Below are 23,364 nucleotides of genomic sequence, written 5' to 3'. Positions count from 1 at the left end.
TCTTTCACTGCAAATGCCTTAGTTTGCATCTCAGCACTCATCTGTTTTTACTCCTTACTTTAAAACAAGAGGATTAAAAAACCCAATAAAATCACACATTAAGTATACCCCCCCCCCCCCCCCAATTTCTGGGGTTTTTTTGTCTGGTAGTTTTGGACTCAAGGCAGCAGTTCCTTTATTTTGGAGAGAGTTTTGTGGTTAGGGTGTTTTTTGGGGTTTTACTCACTTAGCAGTTGCCAATGCTAGTAATGTAATTCTTCATCACAAAAATAAAGTTTCTTTCCCACTTTTCACTCTCCAACTTCTAGCATGCATCTCACAGAATTTCCCCTTTTTTGCTTTCCTCTGTTTGCTGCACTTCCAAATTTCTGCTTGTCAGTACAGCAAACTGAACACCACCTTTTCAGCAAAAAAGACAGATTATAGAATCCTATTGGATGAATGCTGGGTGTTCAGTCACAACACTAGGAGTAAGCTGCAAAGAAATTGTGCTGGAACAAGAGGCACAGCAAATAGAGACTGACAAAAGCCTTATAATTCCCACTTGGCAACACACAGATATCAGTAAGCAAAATGAAGGTCTTTATCTAACTATTGTTTTCTTTCCCAAGTCTCCTCTTCCCGGATGAAGGAAAAGGCAACAAGGTTGTGAATAACTGCTAGTTCAAAAAGTCAGAAATCCATCTGGGTTGGTTTTTGAGTTTTTTAATAAATGTACAAATGGTTTTCCATGGAATGGTTAGTAAGCTAGACTCCACAAAAACAAAAACCCATGCTCAGGCAGTGGGGAGGAGCCAGGGGAAGGCATCACAAACCCTCAAAATGTCTCAGCTTCCCAGCACCACGTTTTGCATCTACAGCTGCACCTTTAGAAAATTCATACTGCATTTTGTTCCCTTCGTGTTTAGTTAGCAAGTTGTGCTCCTAAAACCTTTAGTGTTCCAGTCCAAGCACGTGTGACACACACGGACCTTCTCTCAACTCAACACTAGGTGTCACTTCTGCTTCAGAAATGCGACCAAGCAAAGGAAACACTTCAGAAAAAATCCAACTTATCTGGCATCAGATTTTTCAGGGGATCTCTGCACCTACAACTCTTGCTAAAGTAGTGGACAGGTACAGAGTTTTAAAATTTTACATTTCTCAAACTGTGCATCTAGAAAACATCAGAAAACATTACAGAGTGCTTTACTATACTCAACATCAATGTGACAGAAGAGTTTCTCTTCTCCTTTGTGGGTGCAAAGAAACACTTTCCTATGTAAGTAAGGGACCACGACACAGAGAAGCTGCCAGAGTCTGCTCTGGCAAAGAGACCTCTCTGATGACCCTGTCCCTGGTGCCACTTTGCTGCTGCAGGTGGGAGAGCTGCTGTGCTGCTTTCAGTCCTTCCTTGCCTGTCAAAAGGCTTCAAAGAAGAAAAAATGGCAGAGTGTATGTGGCCAGGGCTCTGAGGCAGGCTAGGTCATGAAGGAAGTACTGGCAAGAATACAGTAAAAACAGAAAAGATACAGAAGTGAGGTACAGAGGTAGGGGAAAGGGTTCCCCCTGGGGACACATGTACTGTAGTAGGACTGGTTTATTTGCTATGTCTTACAGAAACTGAAGCAGGAGACCATAAAGAAAGAGACAGTAGCTATAAAAACAGAAAATATAATTTAGGAATTTAAATACAGTTCTTGTGTGCATCCACAAGACATCGTAAAGACCCAAGGCACCATATGGTTTAAAAATCAACAAGTCACAGGCAGAGAAAAAATTCACCAAAGGGTCTAAAACAAACACACTGATGCAACTTCTGAGTCAGACAATATTTCAAACAGCAAATTCCTAGAGAACATGAGAGTAGCCACTATCTGCTTGCCTGATGCTCTTTCCATAAAGTCTCACATCAGGTCACCAGCCCTAGAGCATTCCCCTAGAGGACTGGTCGGAGCACCTTCCAGACAAGAAAGACCTCAGCACACACAGGCACAACAGGTAAGGGCCTGGGACCCAAAACTTGAACTCAGGGGGTTGCAACTCAAGAAAACTCAGAATCATAATGAGGCTCAGCTCAAGGAGAGGAAACTGCAGTGGTGAAGCAGAATAAACAATGAGAGCACAATGTCAACTTCCTTGACAAGGATGGAAGCCAATGAGGAGCACTGTGGCTAGAGGTATAAGGACCTGAAAGCACATTTCCATTTTCTGGCTGGGTAGTAAAGCCATCAACAAGAGATTCTTGGGGTCTTAAGTAGCAAATAAATAAGACACTGAAGGAAGAAATACAGCAGAAACATATCAAGAAATATGGATAGAAAAATATGTATTGAACTATCCTCTTTGGCCACTCACTTATGGCTCTATGAAAGGTTAGTTTGCATCCTGTAAGCCCAAGAATTTGGTAAAGGTCACTGCTGGGATCTCTTACAAATTTTCAGTGGTGATAGGCCCTGCCCTGTTCTGTGCATTTTTCTTGGGTTACAATACAGGGTGTGATAAAAGGTCTATTCTATCACCATCTGTTGAGGGTGGGGGCGGTGATGCTTATCTCCATGGGAGATGTTCTGCTAATGGCCCATTGAGTTCCACTGTGTGACTGCTAAAATTACTTCATCCCATTGGAAGTTGCTCCAGCCAGGGGGAAGGGCCCAACAGTTCTCACCAAGATAAAACAGGTTTGGGGACACTAAGATAGCCCCCTTCTCCACTGGACTCCAGAGGGAAGCTGGATTTCTCCACATCAGCACTGGACCTCCGGAAGGAAAACTGCACCTTCTACAGGAGCACTGCTTCAACTGAATCACATCTGTCACGACAAAAGGACTACAACCACCATTTAATCGAACTGCTACCAACACCCTGCCTGACGGGGTGTCAGGTTGTACTCTGACTTTGTCAGAGCTTGGGTTCTGTTTCTTTGTAGTACTGTATTTCTATTTTAATTTCCCTAGTAAAGAACTGTTATTCCTAATTCCCATATCTTTGCCTGAGAGCCATTTGATTTCAAAATTATAATAATTTGGAGGGGGGGGGTTTACATTCTCCATTTTCAAAGAGAGGCTCCTGTCTTTCTTAGCAGACACCTGTCCTCCAAACTAGGACAGCATTGGGAAAAGTGAAAAAATTTGAGAGCGTGATCATTTATAATGCCTTCAACTCCCCAGTCTACCATTAGGGTTAGGCCTGTTGCGAGCAGGGAGTTGGATTTGGGACATGCAAACATCCCTCACTGCCTTTACGAGAATCTAAAATGTTTGGTACCTGCTACCCATCCCTGCTGTACAACTGGGCTCAGTAACAGAAAAGGTGGATGTGGCTGGAAATGCAAACTAGGATCATGATGCATACAGAGCACTAGCACAGACTGGGTTTGGACACCAGAGACAGGGCTGCAGAGCACAGACAAAAACTGTGCACTAGAACCAGAATGCAAATCCAGTCAGCCAGCTGGTGCTCATTGCATCAACACCCCACTTCCAAAGGCAGCCCTTAACAGGACCTGGACACAGGACAATCACATAGGGCCTGGACAGAGGCAGCTCAATCTGCACACAGCCCTGGGAGACTAAACAGAGACTAGTGCTTAGGTGAAAATTCAGCCTCAGCAAAAGGCATAGCAGAGATGCTGTGAGATGATTTAACAGAACAGGGAAGAAAGTGAGAACAATTTCCAGGGAAAGTGAAAAAATTATAACAGCCAACCTACCTGCAGGGAGAGGGGGAAATGTGGGATAGGGAAGGACACCAACACAAAGTCAAGAGGTTAAGCAACATTGCAAGGGAAATTGAGGTAACTAGGAAACCTATGAGAGGAGAAGCACTAATGAAATCTGAGGATGAGAAAAGCAAAGGCCAAGCAATGGTAATGGGAACATGAACAGAGAGGAATGTGGTGCACCGAAGAGGCAAAGGAAATCAGTGGTGAGAGCAACAGCAGAGAACTGGGGAAGGGAAAACTGGACAGCAAGTGAGGCACAGCATAGGCATTAATGTTTTCTTTCACCAAGCAAAGAATCTGACAGAAGACTGAGATAAGTAAAAACCAAAAGACATCTCTGACCAGCAGTGTGAGTGAGGACACACAAGCAGCATTTCCCTTCCTTTCAGACAGCAAAAGCAGCAAGTTGTAGGTGTCAGTGCCACAGGGCTGGATGGGAGATACAGGGGGAAATAAAGCTCAGAAAATATACAGCAAATACTATTCTCTGCAAAGGCTGCTCCAGGTGGGAGAAAAACAAGCCTGTGGGATTGAGGTATGAAGAAACAGGTGCCTCATGGAACAGGAAGGGGCAGTGCCTCCTGCTTAAGCCCCCAGCCTTGACTACTGCAGCAGTCAGATTCCATAAACAGGTGATAAAATGTAACATGATTTCCCTCACTGCAGATGAAATAGAGAAATTCAGATTTAAGAATTAAATATTTAGAAAGATTTTGATTGAAAAGGGGACTGACAAAACTATAGTGTCAGCTATAATTTATGGTGCTTGCAAAACAGGAAGAGCAGCCAAGCTGCAGGATGAAGTTGGCAGATTAAAATAGAAGAACAAAGACCCACAGGATGAGGGGGTCCCCGGGAAGAGAAAACTGATACCTAAGTCCGGAAACTGACCAAAGGACTAAGAAGAGAGCATGCGCAAGAATACAATGTGAAAAGTTCAAACTGGGAGGAAGACTACTTTACTTCATCTAAAGACCCCCCGAAGACCACCAGAGCGACCCAAAAAGGAGTAATGTGCAGTCGAAAAGAGGCGTGAAACTAATTTCCATATGAAGCGGGGATAGGCAATGAATATGTATTAGGCAAATTGTATATTCCTAGTTTGTAGAGAATAAAGGGCAAGGCGCAGGTCGCCAAAGGTGTGCATGTTTTTGGAGGAGTTATCCCCCATGCACCCAGCGCTGAATAAATACATACCTACTCTTATAACTTATTTCTGTGAGTTATAGAGTGCTTTCTGCGCATCATTTTGGCGAGCCAGCCAGGAGAATCTCTGTCCGGCTGCAGGAGTGGCTGAGGAGCGGATTCCCTGGCGTGCCCCGGGACTTTCCTGGAGGGACCCTGAACCTCGGCTCGCTCACTGCGGGGACAGACAACGACCTGCTGGCATTGCGGATAAAAGGGTATGTATTAAATATCTAGAACAGGGCTGCTGGTAAGTCGTGCAGAGACATCTGACGCACAGCACAGTCCCTTGGGCTTGCAAGCAGCCGGCCGAGGGGGGGCCGGAGACAGAGGGAGAGGGATCGATCCCGGCCGATAGCGCGACCGATGGAGGGGTCTCACTGAGCTGATAGAGCAGCCCGCTAGTGACTCTGGGGGTGGGTCGAGTGAACCCTTGTTTTTGCTGCTATATTGTGTGACTGTTAAGTCCAGACATGTTGAGTTGTGGAGTGTGTCAGTGAGTGAATGAACGATTGAGACATACCTCTGGTATGGTGTGAGTGTGGAGCTCTATCCGCGGTTCCGACCTCGGGCGTCTGAGGCGGCCGGAGAAAAGCGAAGCGACTGGGGTCAGCGTGGAGTGAGTGCAAGTGTGGAATTTAAAATCCTGAAGCTAGCGTGGGAAGTTACATTGGGTGCCTGTGATTTAGGGTTGTGTGTGTAGTAAGACAACTGGGAAAGAATAGTAAAACTGTATGAGGAAAAGTCTGGGTAAAAACAAGACAAGACAAAAGGGAGAAGATAATGGGAACTGGACAAAGGAAAGAAATCCCAAGAGCTAGTCCATTAGGCTGTATTATTGCACATTGGAAAGACCTTTCTGGACAAGGAGGCACAGAAAGCAAAAGAGACCTTATTAAATTCTGTAAAAACTGGTGGCCTTTATACAAACTGGACGAGGGAGCGAAGTGGCCACCCGGTGGAACTTTGGGCTATGACACGCTATTACAGCTCATGCTGTTTCTCAGGAGAGAAAGGAAGTGGACAGAGGTAGCATATGCAGATATGTTTTTCTCTCTTAGAAATCACCCCGAATGGCAGAGGGATTGTGGGCTCAGGGCTCCATCTGACCCTCTGGTTTTGGCTCTAGAAAAGGAGAATAAGACTAAGAGAGGAAAACTTAAGCGGTGTTGTTCAGCGTGTAGCATAGGGCAAAGGTGCACAAAATCTGATAAGGTTTACTAGACTGTGGCCCAGGAACAAGATCTGGCAGATGATTTGCTCAGGTCTCCCCACATAAGACAGGGAGGGGATGAGGATGAGGATGCAGACTCAGAGGCACCAACAGCCCCAGTCCATTCGTCCCCTCCAATCGCACACCGGACTAGACAACACAAACCCATAATACAGGCACCTCTGCGAGAGGCAGTGGGACCAGAGGGAGAAAGGATATTACAGTAATTTCACGAATACAAGCCGCACCAATTTGACCAAAATTTTGGTGGAAACCCGGAAGTGCGGCTAATATTCCGGGGCGGCTAATACATTAACAAAATTCTAAAAGCTGCCAACACGGAAGTGAGAGCCCGCGGCAGCCCCAAGCCAAGCTGGAGCCCGGCCGGCCCCGGCAGAGGTGGGAAAGCCTGGCAGAGGTGGGGCCAGCAGTGTGGGGGGCGGGCGGCAGAGTCTGAGCCAGCAGGGCGGGGCAGGGGGGCAGCAGAGCCCGGGCCAGCAGGGCGGGGGAGCCCGGGAGAACTGGGGCTAGCAGTGCAGGGGAGCATGGCAGAAGCAGGAAGGCCGGCGGGTGGGGCTGCCTGGCAGCGGGGGAAGCCCAGCAGAATCGGGGCCAGCAGCGTGGGGGAGCCCGGCGGTGTGGGGGCCTGCAGTGCCGGTCAGGGCGAGGAAACGCGGCGGCGGTGCAGACGGGAGGGGGCGGCCGGCGAGCCTGGCAGCGGCCTGGACGGTAAGCCTCCTAAACTTTCTAGGACTTCAAGGATACAGGGTATCAAAGAAAAAGGCCCAGGTAGTGAAGCAAAAGGTAATCTATCCGGGTTATGAAATTAGTGCGGGACAACGGACTCTAGGGCAAGATCGCAAGGAAGTGATCTGCCAAGTCCCGAAACCTCAAACAGTAAAGGAACTCCGAACATTCTTAGGTATGACAGGATGGTGTAGGCTGTGGATACACAGCTATGGGTTACTTGTAAAACCTCTGTATGCACTCATTACGAACGGGAACAGAGAACTCCAGTGGACAAAAGAAGCCACGCGGGCCTTTCACCAGCTGAAAAAGGCTCTAATGTCAGCTCCAGCTCTCGGACTCCTAGATGTGAGTAAACCATTCTTTCTGTTTTCCCATGAGAAACAGGGAATTGCCCTGGGGATACTGGCCCAGGGTCTAGGTCCATACCGGAGAGCAGTTGCTTACTTCTCTAAGCAACTGGGTGCAACAGCCAAGGGATGGCCGGGATGCCTCAGAGCCGTTGCAGCAGTGGTGCTGAATATTCAAGAGGCACGCAAATTCACCTTGGGCCAGAAAATTACTGTGTTAGTGTCTCACACAGTGTCTGCAGTCCTGGAAGTGAAGGGTGGACACTGGCTTTCCCCACAAAGGTTCCTGAAATACCAAGCCATCATGGTAGAACAAGATGATGTAGAGATAATTGTGACTAACATTATCAACCCAGCTTCTTTTCTTAGTGGAAATCAAGGGGATCCAGTACACCACGACTGCCTGGAGACCATCGAAGCCACCTATTCCAGCCGTCCAGATCTGAAGGACACCCCTTTGGATGACACAGAAACCTGGTTCACTGATGGAAGCAGCTACGTCATCAGTGGAAAGAGACATGCTGGGTATGCAGTTACCACCTGCAAAGAGGTAATAGAGTCTGGACCCTTGCCAACAGGTACCTCTGCACAAAAGGCTGAAATAATTGCTTTAACCCGCGCCCTAGAGATCGCAAAGGGAAAGAAAATAAACATTTATACAGACTCAAGATATGCATTTGGAGTTGTACATGCACATGGAGCCATCTGGAAAGAGAGGGGACTGTTAAACTCACAAGGGAAAAATATCAAACATGCACAGGAAATACTGCGACTACTGGAAGCAGTTCAGCTACCTGAGCAGGTAGCAATTATGCACATTAAGGCACACCAGAAGGTGAGCTCAGAATTGGAGGAAGGAAACGAGCTGGCAGACAGAGAGGCAAAAGAAGCAGCAAGAGGTGAGGTGACAATTGAAGGAGCTTTAATTCCAGATGGACAGGTCTCCCTTGAATGTAAGCCAGTATATACCAAAAAGGATAGAGAACTAATTAAGGATCAAGGAGGAACCTATAACCAAGAGGGATGGGCTGTTACTGCAGAAGGGACAATAGTCATCCCTTCTCACCTGTTATGGTCATTAGTAAGGGAAGAGCACCAGAAAACACACTGGGGAGTAGATGCCCTGTATAATTATCTAATTGAAAAGATTGCTGCCAGAGGTTTATACTCTACTGTAGTTCAGGTAACCAGGCAGTGTGACATTTGCCTCCAAACCAAACCCAAGAATATCCCCAAACGAAAATTTGGTCAAATTGGAAAAGGCCATGGACCTGGACAACAGTGGCAAATTGACTTTTCAGAACTCCCAAGAAAAGGGGGGTATCGATATTTGCTGGTGTTAACAGATACCTTTTCAGGGTGGCCAGAAGCTTTCCCCACCAGAACTGCCAAAGCCCGGGAGGTAACCAAGGTATTGTTACAAGAGATAATCCCACGCTTCGGAGTTCCAGCCACAATATCTTCAGATAGAGGGCCACACTTTATTTCAAAAATAGTACAACAAATCAGCCGTCACTTGGGCATAGACTGGGAGCTCCATACTCCATATCATCCCCAGTCAAGTGGCCAAGTTGAAAAAATGAATCATTTAATTAAGCAACAAATTGTGAGATTAGGACAAGAAACTAATTTACCCTGGCCTCAGTCTCTCCCACTGGCATTGCTGCAGATCCAAACCAAGTCTAGAGCCAAAGAAAAACTAAGTCCCTTTGAAATGCTTTATGGGAGACCATATGGAGTGCAAAAGGGATTGTCTACCCAAGTGGGGGAAGAGAGGCTGACTGACTATATGATAGCCTTAAGTAAGCAACTCAGAAAAATTGAGAAACATGTGGCTGGAACTTGGGGCAGAGGGCTGGATGGACCAGTGCATGACATACAACCTGGAGATTATGTGTATGTTAAGTCTCTTATAGAGAAAACTTTGGAGCCACAGTGGGAAGGACCATTTCAGGTGCTCCTCACCACCTTCACTGCAGTTAAGATCAAGGAACAGAGTGCCTGGATTCACCACTCTCGAGTGAAAAAGGCTCCAGAAGCCCCTTGGAAAGTAACATCAGGTGACAATGAACTGAAATTAAAACTTACTCGAGCAAAATGAATACATTGCGATCGGGAGTATTCAGTAATTTAGATTGCAGATATTTTATCAATAGAATTGTTTTATTTGTTTTGCTTGTAATCATAAGTGTGATCCAAGAATTGGAAAGTGCCTCTAGTCAGAATGAAGCTGAGTGGCCTTGGTCTCAAGCTTTCATTCAGTACACTGGATCCATGAGAAAGCATTCTGATATAAAAGATTTAAACCTATCAACTGTGGTTGTGCATGGAAACCAGGTGTATGAAAGGCATGAATGGCAAAATCAAGGGCTGTGGTCCCTTCAAGGGACTATAGGAGAAGTAATCGAAGTAGGATGTCGGATGGTTAATGGGACTAAACATAAGAAAGCAAAACAAATTACTGTTTCAACTTCTCCTACAAACAGTGACCCGGAAGTCTGTAGTCGTCCAAGTAAATTAGATTGTTGGTGTAATTTTACATTAGTACAAACTGTGTATGTGGTTTGCCTTTGGTATCATGATTCTATTGGGCTTACATTCAAATTTAAAATAAATGTTACAACTGTTGCAATAACTGAATCGGCCGTGACCCAAGCCCAAACCACCCTACCTAAAATTGAACCCAAAATTTATGAAGTTGGTCCCTATGTAATAAGGAATACGGGCCAACAACAACTGCTATTTAACCCAGAGTGGTCTCTCAAATGTGTTGAATTGCTAATGCAAACTAACATCTCTGAAATTCAGCCAGCCTGCTCCTCTTTCCTAAAAACATCCTTTGAAGGCTGGGCAACATGGTTACAAAAGCGAGTACACTTTAGGGGCAGAATGCAAAGAGATTTAACTGGAATATTAGGAACAGGATTGGGAGTTTTAAATGGAATAGATTCAGAAATATTAATGAGTAAGTTAACCACTGCAACAAGTGATCTGAGAAAGCTAGATCAGCCCCTACGATCCTCTTTATTAGCACTAGGAACTAGCCAGTGGCAGATCTCTAAAGTACTGCCAAGGTGGGAAAAAGTTACGGACCAAGACCATGAGTTAATAATAAAGGCACTTAATATGGCCCAGGACAATGTATCATTGGCTCTCAGTTGCATACAGGCACAATTATGGATGCAATCAACAGTTGCTTTAGTAATAAGGGAAGGAAGTGAAGGTGCTTTTCCAATTGAAATTCGGAAAATTGTCTGGGACAATGCAAACAATTTAGAAAGAAAACTTCAATCCTGGTGGACTCTGGTAAATTTTACCTATGACCCTATCACTGAAATGGCTACTGCTTTTGTGCTTACTATACGTAATGCCATGATTTACACTATCCACCCTATTACTGCATTAGGATTAAATCATGAGAGGGCAGTGCTCTATCCCTCGGAGCACAGAGCATGGGCCCAGATGATGAATGGGAAATGGCAAACTGCAAATTTAGAATCTTGTGCTACAAGGGAACAACTAGGGTTTATCTGTGAGAGTAACACAATTGATGCACAAGATATATGTCTGGATACTGAGCAAAGTATTTGCCACTTCGAGATTCATCCAGATACTAGTCAGGAGACTGTGCTTGTATATATTGGCTTAGGTTGTGTATGTTTAAGAACTGCTTGTGCTTCTGTAGAAATAGATGATAATGTAATCTTATCCACTAAGAACCATTCTAACCTTTGTATTTGTAGTTTTGTTAAGATAGTTGGATGTGACTTTTCATATGTGGCACCAGTTACATCCCACCAGTTGATAAGATCTAATTACACAATATATCATAGATTATCACCTACACCCATTGGAATGAATCTTACATTAGTAAGGCAGCTAATAAAACACCAAGACCTGACAGAAATCCTGAAAGAGATTCAGGAAAATGGGCAAAAGACTCTGGTTACTGTCTACCATGATATAAAAGAGATAAGCAAAGTGTTACAAAGAGTAAAACAGGATGCAACTCATCAGTGGTGGGATGCACTCTTTGGTCACCAACTGCAACTGGGATTCTGAACACGCTTTGCCACCCTATCATTGTCATGTTGATATTAGTAGGTGTAAGTCTGGTGCTGTCTATTGGAATACTTGTTTGGAACTAGAGGATGTTAAAGCAGATAGTGGCACTGACTTCCCTAGTGACAGTATATGGTAATGTAATGAGGGATACATACCGAGAGGGGCAAGCCGTGAAGTTAGACTGGAAAAGAGACAAGTATTGATATTAAGCAAAAGAATTTACTAATTTTCCAGAAAAGGGGGGACTGAAATAGAGAAATTCAGATTTAAGAATTAAATATTTAGAAAGATTTTGATTGAAAAGGGGACTGACAAAACTATAGTGTCAGCTATAATTTATGGTGCTTGCAAAACAGGAAGAGCAGCCAAGCTGCAGGATGAAGTTGGCAGATTAAAATAGAAGAACAAAGACCCACAGGATGAGGGGGTCCCTGGGAAGAGAAAACTGATACCTAAGTCCGGAAACTGACCAAAGGACTAAGAAGAGAGCACGCGCAAGAATACAAGGTGAAAAGTTCAAACTGGGAGGAAGACTCCTTACTTCATCTAACGACCCCCGAAGACCACCAGAGCGACCCAAAAAGGAATAATGCACAGTCGCAAAGAGGCGTGAAACTAATTTCCATATGAAGCGGGGATAGGCAATGAATATGTATTAGGCAAATCGTATATTCCTAGTTTGTAGAGAATAAAAGGCAAGGTGCAGGTCGCCAAAGGTGTGCATGTTTTTGGAGGAGTTATCCCCCATGCACCCAGCGCTGAATAAATACATACCTACTCTTATAACTTATTTCTGTGAGTTATAGAGTGCTTTCCGCGCATCACAGAGGGCCGTAAGATGAAAAAAAAAGTGCATCACTGACCTCTAAATCTGAGCAAGAAAAAAGAGAGCTTTTGGCACACGGAGGCTCTTCTGCTGGCTCATTGAAATGAAGCCTCAGGCTACAGCAAAATGAAATCCTTAAAGCTTCATCTGCATGCAAGCTATCAATAAAGCAAAACCTGGGTCAAAAGGGGAGACAGAGAGAGAGTCTAACCTATCTTTTGAAAAGCAGTGGGCTTATACCTTTATTATACAAAATACTTTACAATTAAAAAACATTTTCCCAGATAGAATCATATACAGATATTTATAATTAACAAGATTCAGTCACACACAAGATGGGGACCTTTGCACAAAGGAAAACAATGACAGATGAACAAGAAAAAATTAAGAAATTAAGACTTGACCCCTTTCCCCGCCATATTCTGGGAGAGGTTACATTTTAGACTTTTATTCCTACCACCTTCTCTCAAGCATGAACTCTGGGATCTCCCTTTACCGTGACAGGGTAAGGGCCTCCACCCATGTCCTCAGCATCAGTACAATACTCTTGTCTTAAAAGGTTCATGAAGAGACACTGAGAAAGAAGTGTCTAGCTGTACCATGAAGTTACCAGTGGCCAGAAAAGGGGACTACTGCCCCAGTTTTCCCTAGAAACCCACATATACACACATGCAAGTACATACATGGGGAAGCATGCTCAAATCCCACCATTTTTCACCCTTTTGGGTGAAACAGCAATCCCACCCCTCCAAAGCAGCCTGAACTTGAGACACACTCTCACAGGCAGTCTGCAGAATGGCCCTCATAGCCAAGGTCTCACAGTCAAGCTGGGCACTACTGCAAATGCAGTCTGGCAAGAGGGCAGGACGCTGCTGTCTTCCCCACTTTGATCATCTGTGAATTAGCAGTGTCAGTCGTCATGGAAGTGATAAGGTGAACCATTCAGAAATGCTCAGGCCACAACAGACAGGTTGGGCAAGTTGCACGCTTCACCAGGGGGTAATTAAAAATAAACAGTTGCCAATGATCTGCCCTACCAGGGCAAAGATGTGTGTGAACCGTTGTGAATTTTCTCCCCTAAGAAAGGTCATTCATTGCTGGACTAGGCAACCACTGCACTCGCAGGGGAGCCTATCCCAGAGTCACTGCTGGAGGCCAAATGCCTTCAGCAGCGTGGACAGGTCACGGGCATCAGCAGCCCCATACAGGTCACTCTGCCCCAACATGGAGAGGGCCATGCGCAGGGTGCTCCAGATGTTGTCAGACATAGCTCCTTGCTGCCCCCGCGGACCTCGGCTCTTCTGCTGCATATGCAAAGCCTCCAGGAAGTGCTCCACAGCCTCACTGTCAACAGGAGAACATACACATGCTTAGTGGAAAAGATAGTACATCTCACACTCCCTTTCCCCATTTGCTTCTAAAGTATTTCTCCTCCAAAAGTTTCCTCCCCTTCATGAGATCCTACCCTGCCCCAGAACCAGAGGTCCTACTCCTCCCTCTAGAAGAATCAGAGAGTCCAGATGGACTCTACTCCACCTGCAACTGCATGACACTTGGACCTCTGGGCAGAGTACACACACTCGCTCTGCCCCCCTACGCCAAGAGAAGGCTGCAGGCAGTGTGGCCCTGCCCTCATAACCTGTGGCAATCTGTCTCCCACAAACACACACAAACTGGCAGGTCACAGCAGAGCTGCCCATCCTGCACTCACCGGTGGGCACCTAAGTTGATGCAGCTGATGCCCAGGTTGTAGCGAGAGCGGATATATCCCGGCTGGAGCTCCAGTGCCCGACGATATGCAGCCACAGCCTCTTCACTCCGATTCCCATTGGCCAGAGTGGCACCCAGCTTGTTCCACAGAAGGTGGTCCTGGAGGAATGGGCACAGAGAAACGGCCAAGACAAACTGGATCTCTTTAAGCTCCAAGCCAACCCCTTCTTCCCCATATGTCTGTCTTATTCCTCCACTCTAAATATGCACCTCTTGTACATGCACCACCCTCCACCCAAAACTTCACCCATAAACCTCAAAAGTGCCTTCAGCACACCCCAGTCTGCCCCTTTCTTACATTGGGGCGCACACTGAGTGCAGCACTGAAGCAATCCACAGCCTTCTCGTACTCGCCACTGAGGTTGAAAAGGACACCCAGACCACACTGGACATCAGGATCCACAGTTGAGGGGTTGCTGCGCACAGCTGCTAAGAACAGCTCTTTCACCTCCATGAATAGCGAGCTGGAAAAGCACAGAACAGGATATTGGTGTACTGTGGAGAGTTGGACTCAGGCTGCTCACTCTGCTCCTGCCTAGACTAGTGTGAGCCCTCCAAGAAGTTTTTCAGTTGAAGGCTGGAATTTGTAACCATAACTTACTCAGAGAGCAGGGAACTCAAGACACGCTTGGAAGGCCCCAGGTTGGTCCCCGAGACACTCTCCTCTGGTTCCTTGTTCAGCAGGTGGGCATAGTCCGGTTTATGGCGCAGCCAGTCCCGCAGCGTCTCACATGCCTGCTTCTGCAGGGACTCATTAGTGAAACTGACTGCTAAAGCCATAAGTGCTGTGAGGTTCCCAGGCTGCAGCTCCAGGCACCTGGAGGGCAAAGTAAAAGAAGTGAATGCAGGAATAAATCAGTGCAGAGACACCCAGACACAATCAAGACAGAGCACTGTGTGACAGCCACATGGTTCTTGTGGCACTACACATCCAACAAGGAACCACGCTCAGCAGCTCTGCTGCAACACTCACTGTCTGAGGGCACTGATGGCCAAAAGCTCCTGTTCATTCTCTGCTTGGGTGGTTCCCAGATATTGCCAGGCCTGGGGAAGACACAGATGTACAGTCAGACTTACAGAGGAAAAAAATCAGCCAATAAACCACAAATACAGATTAAATCCAGTATATTATCCTGCATAGTTATAGAGTGCAATCAAATATACCAAAGTATACACATTAGCCACAGGTGGAAGTTCCTCTCAAAAGATAGACAGATGTCATGGCACATTGGTCCTCAAAGACAATAAAATTGGCGTTGTTATAGTGAACAGAAGTGAATGTCTACGTGGAAATCTATCATAAAGCAACTGTTGGTAGTTTTACACTTTTAGATCAGAGAATCTCCACTTTTAACTTCTAAATGTGGTTAAACTGCAGAGGAAGGAGGAAAATGAAGATCTCCTATTTCCCAAGAACAAAATGGCATAGCAGCAGTGCTAATAATGAGACCCCAGAGGCAGGCAGTTGTATGTACTTGTGCAGTGGTCCACTAGCAAGTAGTAACCTTGGAGAGTTGACTTTCAGACCTGAAAGTAGAAGCACTGTTAATTTTACTGAATTTCCAATCATCATGACACCAGTACATGAAAATTACTTCTACCTCCAAGCAGCTGATATAAGGAATATTTAACTAGGCACTGATATTTAACTAGTATCTGTTCACTTTATATTGATAGCCACACCCCTGGCTCCAAAACAGGCTTAGGTGGGATTGTCAGCATGTACCTGCTTTTTGAATGTAAGTCACAAAATGAGGTACCCACTACCTCAAGAAGAAAATTGTTTCATTAGCAATGACACAGAAACCCTGCAGAAAGCAATCTACTCTCTTGAATCTCTCATGCCTCACCATACATAGCTAGTTAGAATTCAAGCAGAGCTGACCAGCAATAACTGCAGTGTTCTGTCAGCAGAAGGGCTGATGAGATTCAAGGTAAAGTTGTGACTTGGACCAAAGCAAACATGACATTTCCTTCAGAGCAATTGTTCATGTCTATGTGATCACTGTACCATTTGTGAAGTTTTGGCTTCTCCTGTACTTTTTGCAGTCACAATAGAAAAATTCAGAATGTTTTTAATACAGCTAGCCAGAATTGACCCAAGATTTCTTTCCAGAAGAATTCAGAACGTTTCCAATACAGTTAGCCAGAAATGTCCCAAGATTTCTTCCCCCTAGGTTTCAACTACCCCTCCATCATGCTCAGCCTGTAGCCCACACTATGAGAAAAAAGCAACAGTTCTAGAAGGGCATTAAAACCTTTTGACCACTTTAAAACTAAAGCAGATCTTCAAACTTTCTGCTTACTTTTCATCTATTACCAGTACCCTAGAAAGTTGGACGGCTATTCCCAGAAGCCAACAACATCTGTTCCAAAACATCACTCTCATTTAAGTCTCAGGGTAATCAAATTATGTATGTCCAGTCATATATAATTAGCAGGGCTTGAACAAGACATGCTGAAAATTCAGCGGCCCTGGATCCTTAAGGCAAGCACTCCAGAAAGGTACCACATGAGTATTTGCATTCTTCCCAACAATATCCATGTCCTCTACTCTTGAAAAAGGAACACAGGCTATTCCATTTCTCAATTCATCTGGCAGAAGCTGAAGTGATTTATGGAAAAAAGTATTCACTGAACAAGGCGTTGGAACTCTGTCTTCAGTGTAAAAATCCTTCTTTGGCCCACAACTTCAATTAAGACTATAAAAACATCCAACCCTTTTGGGTAACATCTTTTCCTAGCACCTAGATAAAAGATTTAGTCAGAATCCTGGTCTAATGAGTTTCTCAGAATTAGATTTTAATACAGATACAGAAAGCAGTAATCCACCATAAGCTCCTCCAACCTTACAGTGCCAATAAAGACTTTTACAGAAACAACTTGAGAGATGAGAACTACTTGCCTTGGCTCCATGCACAGTCTCATGTGCTCCAAAGACTTTACACAGCTCTGGGTCAGACAACTTTGTGCTTCCTGTAACTGACTTTAAGTTGGAAACCTCCTCCCTCAGAGGCTCCCTGAGGATTCATACACATCAGTTACAAACTCAGAGCCGCAAAAAAATGAGGCGTTTTCATACATACTGCACAGGTCCTACCGCTGAAGGGAGTTTTCCACACCTGCTCTGACAGCTCAGCTCATTATCTCTGCTGCCACTCACCTCCATATGATCTGGTTTCTGTTGCACTGCAGCCTCAAAGAGCAGGACAGCATTGGGAAGGTCACCTTCCTCTAAGCGCTTCCGCCCCTCTTCAAATGCATCTGGGTGATCCCTCATGGGATTGTCTTCCTCAAACTGGTAACCCTAGCAGGACAGACAAACACTGAGGGGCTGCAGCTAGGATATAGGTTTAGGGAGAAGAGTACTCTATAAGCACAGTACAGTCTAGTCTTGCTGCATCAGGAACACTCAAGCTGCAGAGTAGCCAGCACCTCATGCTCACCACTAATTTGTAGCAGATCAGAGAACAAGGGTGGTTCTTCCCACCTGCTCTGTGCTGGAAAAATCCCCAAAACAAACGTGAAATAAATTGCTAGAGAGAAAAAACACTATGAATCCTATTAGCTTGGAGAGGAATGGGGGAGAGGGCCAGGGATCCAGGGGACACAACACTTAAACTCATTGCAAAGAATCCCTGTATTCACTGTTATTTGGTGCTGGACAGGAACCAGACAGCATTTGCAGACAAGTGAAAACAGTATTTAGCCCCTAGCTGAGCTGGGACAAGGGTGCAAGTGACAGCAAAGCATCAGTGTGAGAAGGAATCCCAGCAGCCTTTGCAGTCTGTGGAGCTCAGAGCGAGGCAGACATGCTGTCGGTCTCCCCAGAGCAGAGCCCACCACAGTCCTAGGGCTGAGAGATCCTGTTCTCCCCTACCTTGTCATATGATGAGGAGTTGAGGTCTTCATATTCAGAGAGCCAAGGGTGAGCCTCTGCATCTCTCTTGGCCATCTCCTCACATTCTGCCTGGAGTTTGTCCCAGAACTCCACATCTGACTGAAGGGAGAAAAACGTGTGACTAGAGTACCTCAGCCATAAACTCAGGTCTACAGACATGCCAGAGAACTCCCTCCTGGATGTTTCCAGCCCTCAGAGCATGCAAAGGAGAGAGGTAACCCTACCATGGGCTCTCAGTTGGCAACCCAGCCCTCCTTCTCAGCCAGCTTTACCTCCACAGCAGCCTTTGCCTGCTCAAATTCCGTATCAAGGGTTGACATGTTCCCAGATCGCGCAAATTGATCCACCCAGGCATCGGATGCCCCCTGGGAGTTTGGAAACAGAAACACACCTTTCTTTTCAGAATTTGGCAACCTCAGGGCACATCCCAGAACAGCAGGAGGGTCTGTAATAACCCTTCCTCCCCATCAGTAAGAACTGATGGCCTATGAAGTGGAAACAAATTAATCTGAATCTCCTCTTCCTCACAGATGCTGTGGGAGATGAGAAAACTCAAACTGTCCAAATATATTCCCAGATTCTGGCTAGACTCTAAGAGCCCAACAGCCCCTCCCTTGTCTCCCTCAGCATTGCTGAGAGCTGGACTCGCCATTTTCCTTTGCTTCCAGACTGTGCACTGTGGCAAAATGCTTTCCTCCTTCAGAGCATACAGGCCTGGGGCTCCTACCTGCTGCTGTATAAACTCAGCTGCCCATTGCTCTGCCTGATCTTGGTCTCTGTGGGTCACCTGATTAGCTTCGATCGATACCCTCCCATCTCCGATCTGGCGGACAAACTTTAGGAACTGCGGCAGAGAAATGAAACAAGGGTGGAGCTGGGCAGACGCTGTGCCCACAAGCCCTCAGCCCATGCCCCCCTCCTTCACTAAGAGGACATCTCTCTGCAGAGTGAGCACAAAAGGCCCAGAAAGGTGGGAAGGACCAGACTTCACAAGAGTGGATATGGATAATACCTGAAGTGGATTGTAGGGTTCAACTCCCAGGAACCAGGGAAGAAATGGAAACATGGGACAACAGGAGGCTTTATTCCTTTACTATCTTCACCCTTCTAAATTCCCCACACCCTTTATTCACAGTAATATAATTATTACTAATTATGTAATTACTAATTCACAGTAATAATTAATCTCAGTCCCAGTCAGATTTCTCACCTCAGTATTCTTGAGTTTCGGATCATCCACTTTGGAGAGGAAATCAGTAACAGTTTTCTTAAGATCATCCTCAGGTTGGTATTCCTCATACCTGTGTTCCAAGGCAGTAAAAGGGAGAGTCTGATATCAGGCAACAGCAACTCTTTCACTAATAAGAGCCTACACAATGGGGCAGACAACAGTATTGAGGGATACAACCCCTCCTCAAAGATTCTGGGCATCTCCTAAGTGATTCAGTACCATTTTCCATCTGTAAAAAATTAAAAATTACTACTACGTTAGCTGCACAAATGACTAACACAAACAGAATTAAACAATTACAGAGTCAGCACAGTTCTGCAGAGCAGTCTGGATTCCTTGCCAAGCTCACATGCCATCAGACATTGCAAGTTTTAGAACTACCAGAAACAAGGTCATATATCTAGGAACAAAGAAAGTAGGTCATGCCCACTGAAGAGGAAAACAGTGCCTTGGAAAAGCACCAGCTCTGCAGAGGATTGAGGGCTTACAGCAAAGGCACAACATCTTGTCTGCTTAGAACAGGGTAGGACCACTTCTGGGTGTTCCCACTACATTCAGTCCTGGAGAAGTCTCTGGAACTCGGGAATGTCCATTATTTGCAGAAAGCTATCAGAGAAGGCAAGAGCTAGGTGCAATGAGAATCCAAATACACAAAATTTTTGTAAGGAAAGATCTTAGAAGCCCAAATTGGCTGGAAGTGGTTTGTCAGATAGGAAGAATTATATGATGACAGTTGACAACTAGCACAGACTAGCAAAATGCATCTGTTGCAGAAAAAAAGTTCCTGAACTCACTCCTGAAGTTATTTTAAGGAGCTTTGCATCAGGAATAAGATTATGTTAGCCTACAGGATCAACATATCTTCCTGGAACTAGAGAACAGAAAAGCTACACTCTCTTAAAAACTTCAGTTTGCAAGCATTGTTTCCTCCTTTCTCTGAAACCAAAGGCCTGAGAACACCAGTCTAAGCTAAATTACTCAAAAGCATTCAAGCCATAGCAGATTTCTATCACCTTTCCAAACTTCACCCACTCAAGTGCCTAGCAGCAACAGCTAGCCTTGGGAAGTCAGACTCACCATTTATCTGCCAAAGACTGATCTTCTGATTCCCCAAGCCACAGTTTCTCCTCTGACTGCTCTAGGTATTCTTCTGCCCACTTGGCAGGAGACACAGACAGTGGATCTGCAAAGGAAGAACAAGGAAAAAAGTAAGACCAGCAGACCACCACACCTTTGTTTATGCTCACTTCTTCTACCTTTGTTTATTCTGATCTAAAAATCAAGCCGTTGGTTGAGACAGTGAATTAATACAGGTGCCACTGTGGTGACGATGAACTTACAATCTTCTACTTTAATATCACAAGTTATTCTTCTGCTTCCTGGGGGATAACATATAGGTCAAGAAAATCAGCAATGCATTACAAGTCTGTCAAAAGCACAGTCTACAAGCACTAGGTTTTCATCAGAACTTTCTCAAAGTCCTTTGTAACTTCTAATTTATATTCCCAGAATTGTAAAGAGTGAAGCTCCAAGAGTGGAACTACCCAGCTTTCAGTGGCCACTCCTGAAGAAAATAGCATCTACTTTATTCTTTTCCATAATTTCCAGATTAGGGCATGGATGGTAACAGGACTCTATTCCAGACCCGGTTCTATACACAACACAAGATGGCTTTTCAAAGCTTAACCTTTGGGCCAGAAACACTCACTTTGCACATTTCCAGGGTGTAACACCTCTCTACCTTCATAAAACTGTAAGAAAACATTTGGCCAAAGCACACTAAAGAGTATTTATCTTTGTACCAAAGGCAAATTTAGCCTTACAAGAGGGAATCAGAAAACATGTAAGCAAAAAAGCAGTACAAGGCAATCTCCAAATTGCATCAGTTCAATAATAATTTTTATAAAAGCAGTTTAAATAACCTGCTTCTCCTAAATTCCCTAAGCTAAAAACAAAAGACCCTGACACCTAAATAAAAGCTTCCATACCACACTGTTCATAATTTGACTTAACCATAACACCATCACAAAACAGCTCTTCTACCCTCCACCCCATTAAAGCTGCTACAAGAAACACTGACTCCTGGGCCCAAAGCAATACTCCAATTTCACATTCAGTAGCTCTTCACTATACACGGGCATGTGACTGGGCATCATCTTGTCAGTAATTCCAAAAAAGGACACTTCACCTGTCACTTCAGCAATGAATTCCTGTGACCAGTCTGCCTCATTGAAATCTGAAGAGACATCACCAGCATTATCTGCTGCAGCCAAGAATTCCTGGGTCCAGTTTTCAGACAGTGCCAGGGCTGCCACACCTGGAGCTAAAAGAGGGGAAAAAAAAAAAAAAAAAAACCAGAAGTGAGGTTGGAGCACTCAAAGGCATAATTTACATGTTCCATACCAGCCCTAACCACCTCTCAACCTTCTCTTTGTTAGAATAAAATCACAGAAATATTTCACTTGGAAGAAGTCTCTGGAGGTTGCTAGAGCTCTCACAGAAGATTAACATGAAAGTTAGAGATGAGGTTGTTCAGGGCATTCATCAGGTAACTTCTGAATTTGTCCATGACTGGCAATTCCCCAGCATTCCTAGATACCTGTTCCAGTACTAAACCACCTCCTCCAAGAGAGGAAATGTTCCCACATAACTAATTAGTTCCCCTTTCTGCAAACTGTGTCCATTATCCCTTGTCCTTCTCCTGACTTACTGTAAAGATCCTGACCATGGCTGTTGAAGACAGCACTAAAACACTCCATTCCCTGGCCCTCAGACTCCTCTTTCCCAGGTTAAAAGATCCAGTTCCCTCAGCCTTTCCTCTTACAACAATATTCCTGTCCCTGAATATTTTGTCAATCTCTGATGAACTTGTTCCAGTAGATCAGTGTACTGGGAAGCCCAAATCCAGAAACAATATTCCAGATACAATCTCAAAAGAGCTCAATAGATGGGAATCACCCTGCTAGGAGTTCAACCGTAACATCAAGATCTTTTCTAGTTCTCCACCTACTTTAGCTCCCCTCACCTCGCTGAGGGGCCTGTCGGAAGCTTGACTGCTCAATCTCCTGCATCTCAGCCAACAGGTCATCCATCTTAAAGGTCTGGGGTGCACGGGACAGCAAAGGGGCATTCTGAGCTTGCAGAAACTCTCCAACCAGCTGCCAAAGACAGAGATGGATTACAAACATTGCACAGAAGATGAACAGGCAGAGGCATGGAGTGTGAAAGAAGGGCTTGTCAGAAGAAAATATTAGCATCAAGGGGTAAAATACCAAACAGTGTTGATAAGAAAAGCTTTAAGAAGATTAATGAAAAGCTATAAGGAGAGGAATCAATCTGTTCTTACCTCATCTTCGGTGGCTACTCCCAGTGGTTTGGATACCTGCACGGAATAGTGGGCAGCTTTGTCAACAGTTTTGATCCCATGCCCTCTCTATATACACACAGTGTGACCCAATTAGATTGTATCTTCCTCTTCCTTGAGCTTAGGCTGTCAACATTTTCTTGTGCTAGCTGCCTGCTAAAGGAGCAGAAACACTTGGAGGGATCCTGTACAATCCCCTCCCACTACTGTCTGGCTTAGGGCCTGTGACAACAAGGCACATAGCTCACCACAGCCACGAACATCCCTTGAGTGCCCACAAGCATGCCCTCACCAAACCACACTGCTTCGGGTGACTCCTGGGCCTTTTTCCGAAAAAAAGCACAACACGGCAGCAGCTGCACCGAGATCGGCCCTCCCTGCTCACCCCCAGCCCCCGGCAGGACCCAGAGCAAGCAGACCCAGCAAGCAGCAGAGCAGTACTCACGGCGGCGGCTTCGGGCGCCCCGGGAGACCAGGCCAGAGGGCCCTGCAGCCCTTCCTGCCGCAGGGCCTTGTCCTGGGTGAAGTGCCCCGCCAGCTTCATCAGGGGGTTGGAGCCCCCGCACTCCGGCTCCACCAGCTCCCTCATGGCCATGGCGCCGGCACGGAAGGAGAGAGGGTCGGCGCCGAATCCCGCCGCGCCTGCACCTGGCGCCGGGACGGCACAGACAGCGGGTGAGCGCCGGGCGGAGCGACCGCCTGACCCCGACCCAGCTGCCACCCGTCAGCGCCGCCTCCCCCGCGGGCCTGGCCAGGGAGAGGACGGACACCCCGCCTGCCCGCCCACCGGGACAGCAAGGCCGCGGTTCCCGGCCCGAGCCCCGTGGCCCCGAGCCCCGTGGCCCCCAGCCCGCTCCGCCCGGCACCGTGCCCGGAGGGGCCGCGGGGCTCCCCCGACCGCTCCGTACCTGGGGCCGCCGGGGCGCGCTGGGCTCGCGCGGCGGGGCGGGGCCGGCCTTAAAGGGACAGGCGCCCGAGCGCCTTAAAGGGGCGCAGTACCGGAACCCGT

General features: G+C 46.0%; 1 protein-coding gene across 4 annotated transcripts; it reads right to left on the bottom strand.

The window, feature by feature from the left end:
* Positions 1-12,303: 12,303 nt before the first annotated feature.
* PEX5 (peroxisomal biogenesis factor 5) lies at positions 12,304-23,295 on the bottom strand. 4 transcript variants are annotated; one of them, XM_033052826.1, is made up of 16 exons: positions 23,264-23,295; positions 22,801-23,003; positions 22,338-22,373; positions 22,017-22,149; positions 21,180-21,314; positions 20,069-20,174; positions 18,971-19,061; positions 18,488-18,604; positions 18,033-18,125; positions 17,740-17,859; positions 17,023-17,166; positions 14,833-14,903; positions 14,461-14,676; positions 14,158-14,323; positions 13,801-13,958; positions 12,304-13,433 (listed from the first exon to the last, which is right to left on the bottom strand). In XM_033052826.1, the coding sequence occupies exons 2-16, from the start codon at positions 22,948-22,950 to the stop codon at positions 13,232-13,234; spliced, it is 1,938 nt and encodes a 645-aa protein (XP_032908717.1). In that variant the 5' UTR covers positions 22,951-23,003; positions 23,264-23,295; the 3' UTR covers positions 12,304-13,231. The 4 variants fall into 4 exon arrangements, with proteins under 4 accessions (XP_032908717.1, XP_032908719.1, XP_032908718.1 ...); XM_033052828.2 differs by lacking the exons at positions 18,488-18,604; positions 23,264-23,295 and having other exon boundaries at positions 22,801-23,076; XM_033052827.2 differs by lacking the exons at positions 18,033-18,125; positions 23,264-23,295 and having other exon boundaries at positions 22,801-23,075.
* Between the last annotated feature and the right edge of the window lie 69 nt (positions 23,296-23,364).

This window comes from Catharus ustulatus, chromosome 2, assembly GCF_009819885.2.
Source record: "Catharus ustulatus isolate bCatUst1 chromosome 2, bCatUst1.pri.v2, whole genome shotgun sequence".
NCBI lineage: Eukaryota > Metazoa > Chordata > Aves > Passeriformes > Turdidae > Catharus > Catharus ustulatus.
Note: the sequence above shows the minus strand (reverse complement) of the source record. Positions and strands in the feature narration are given on the sequence as shown.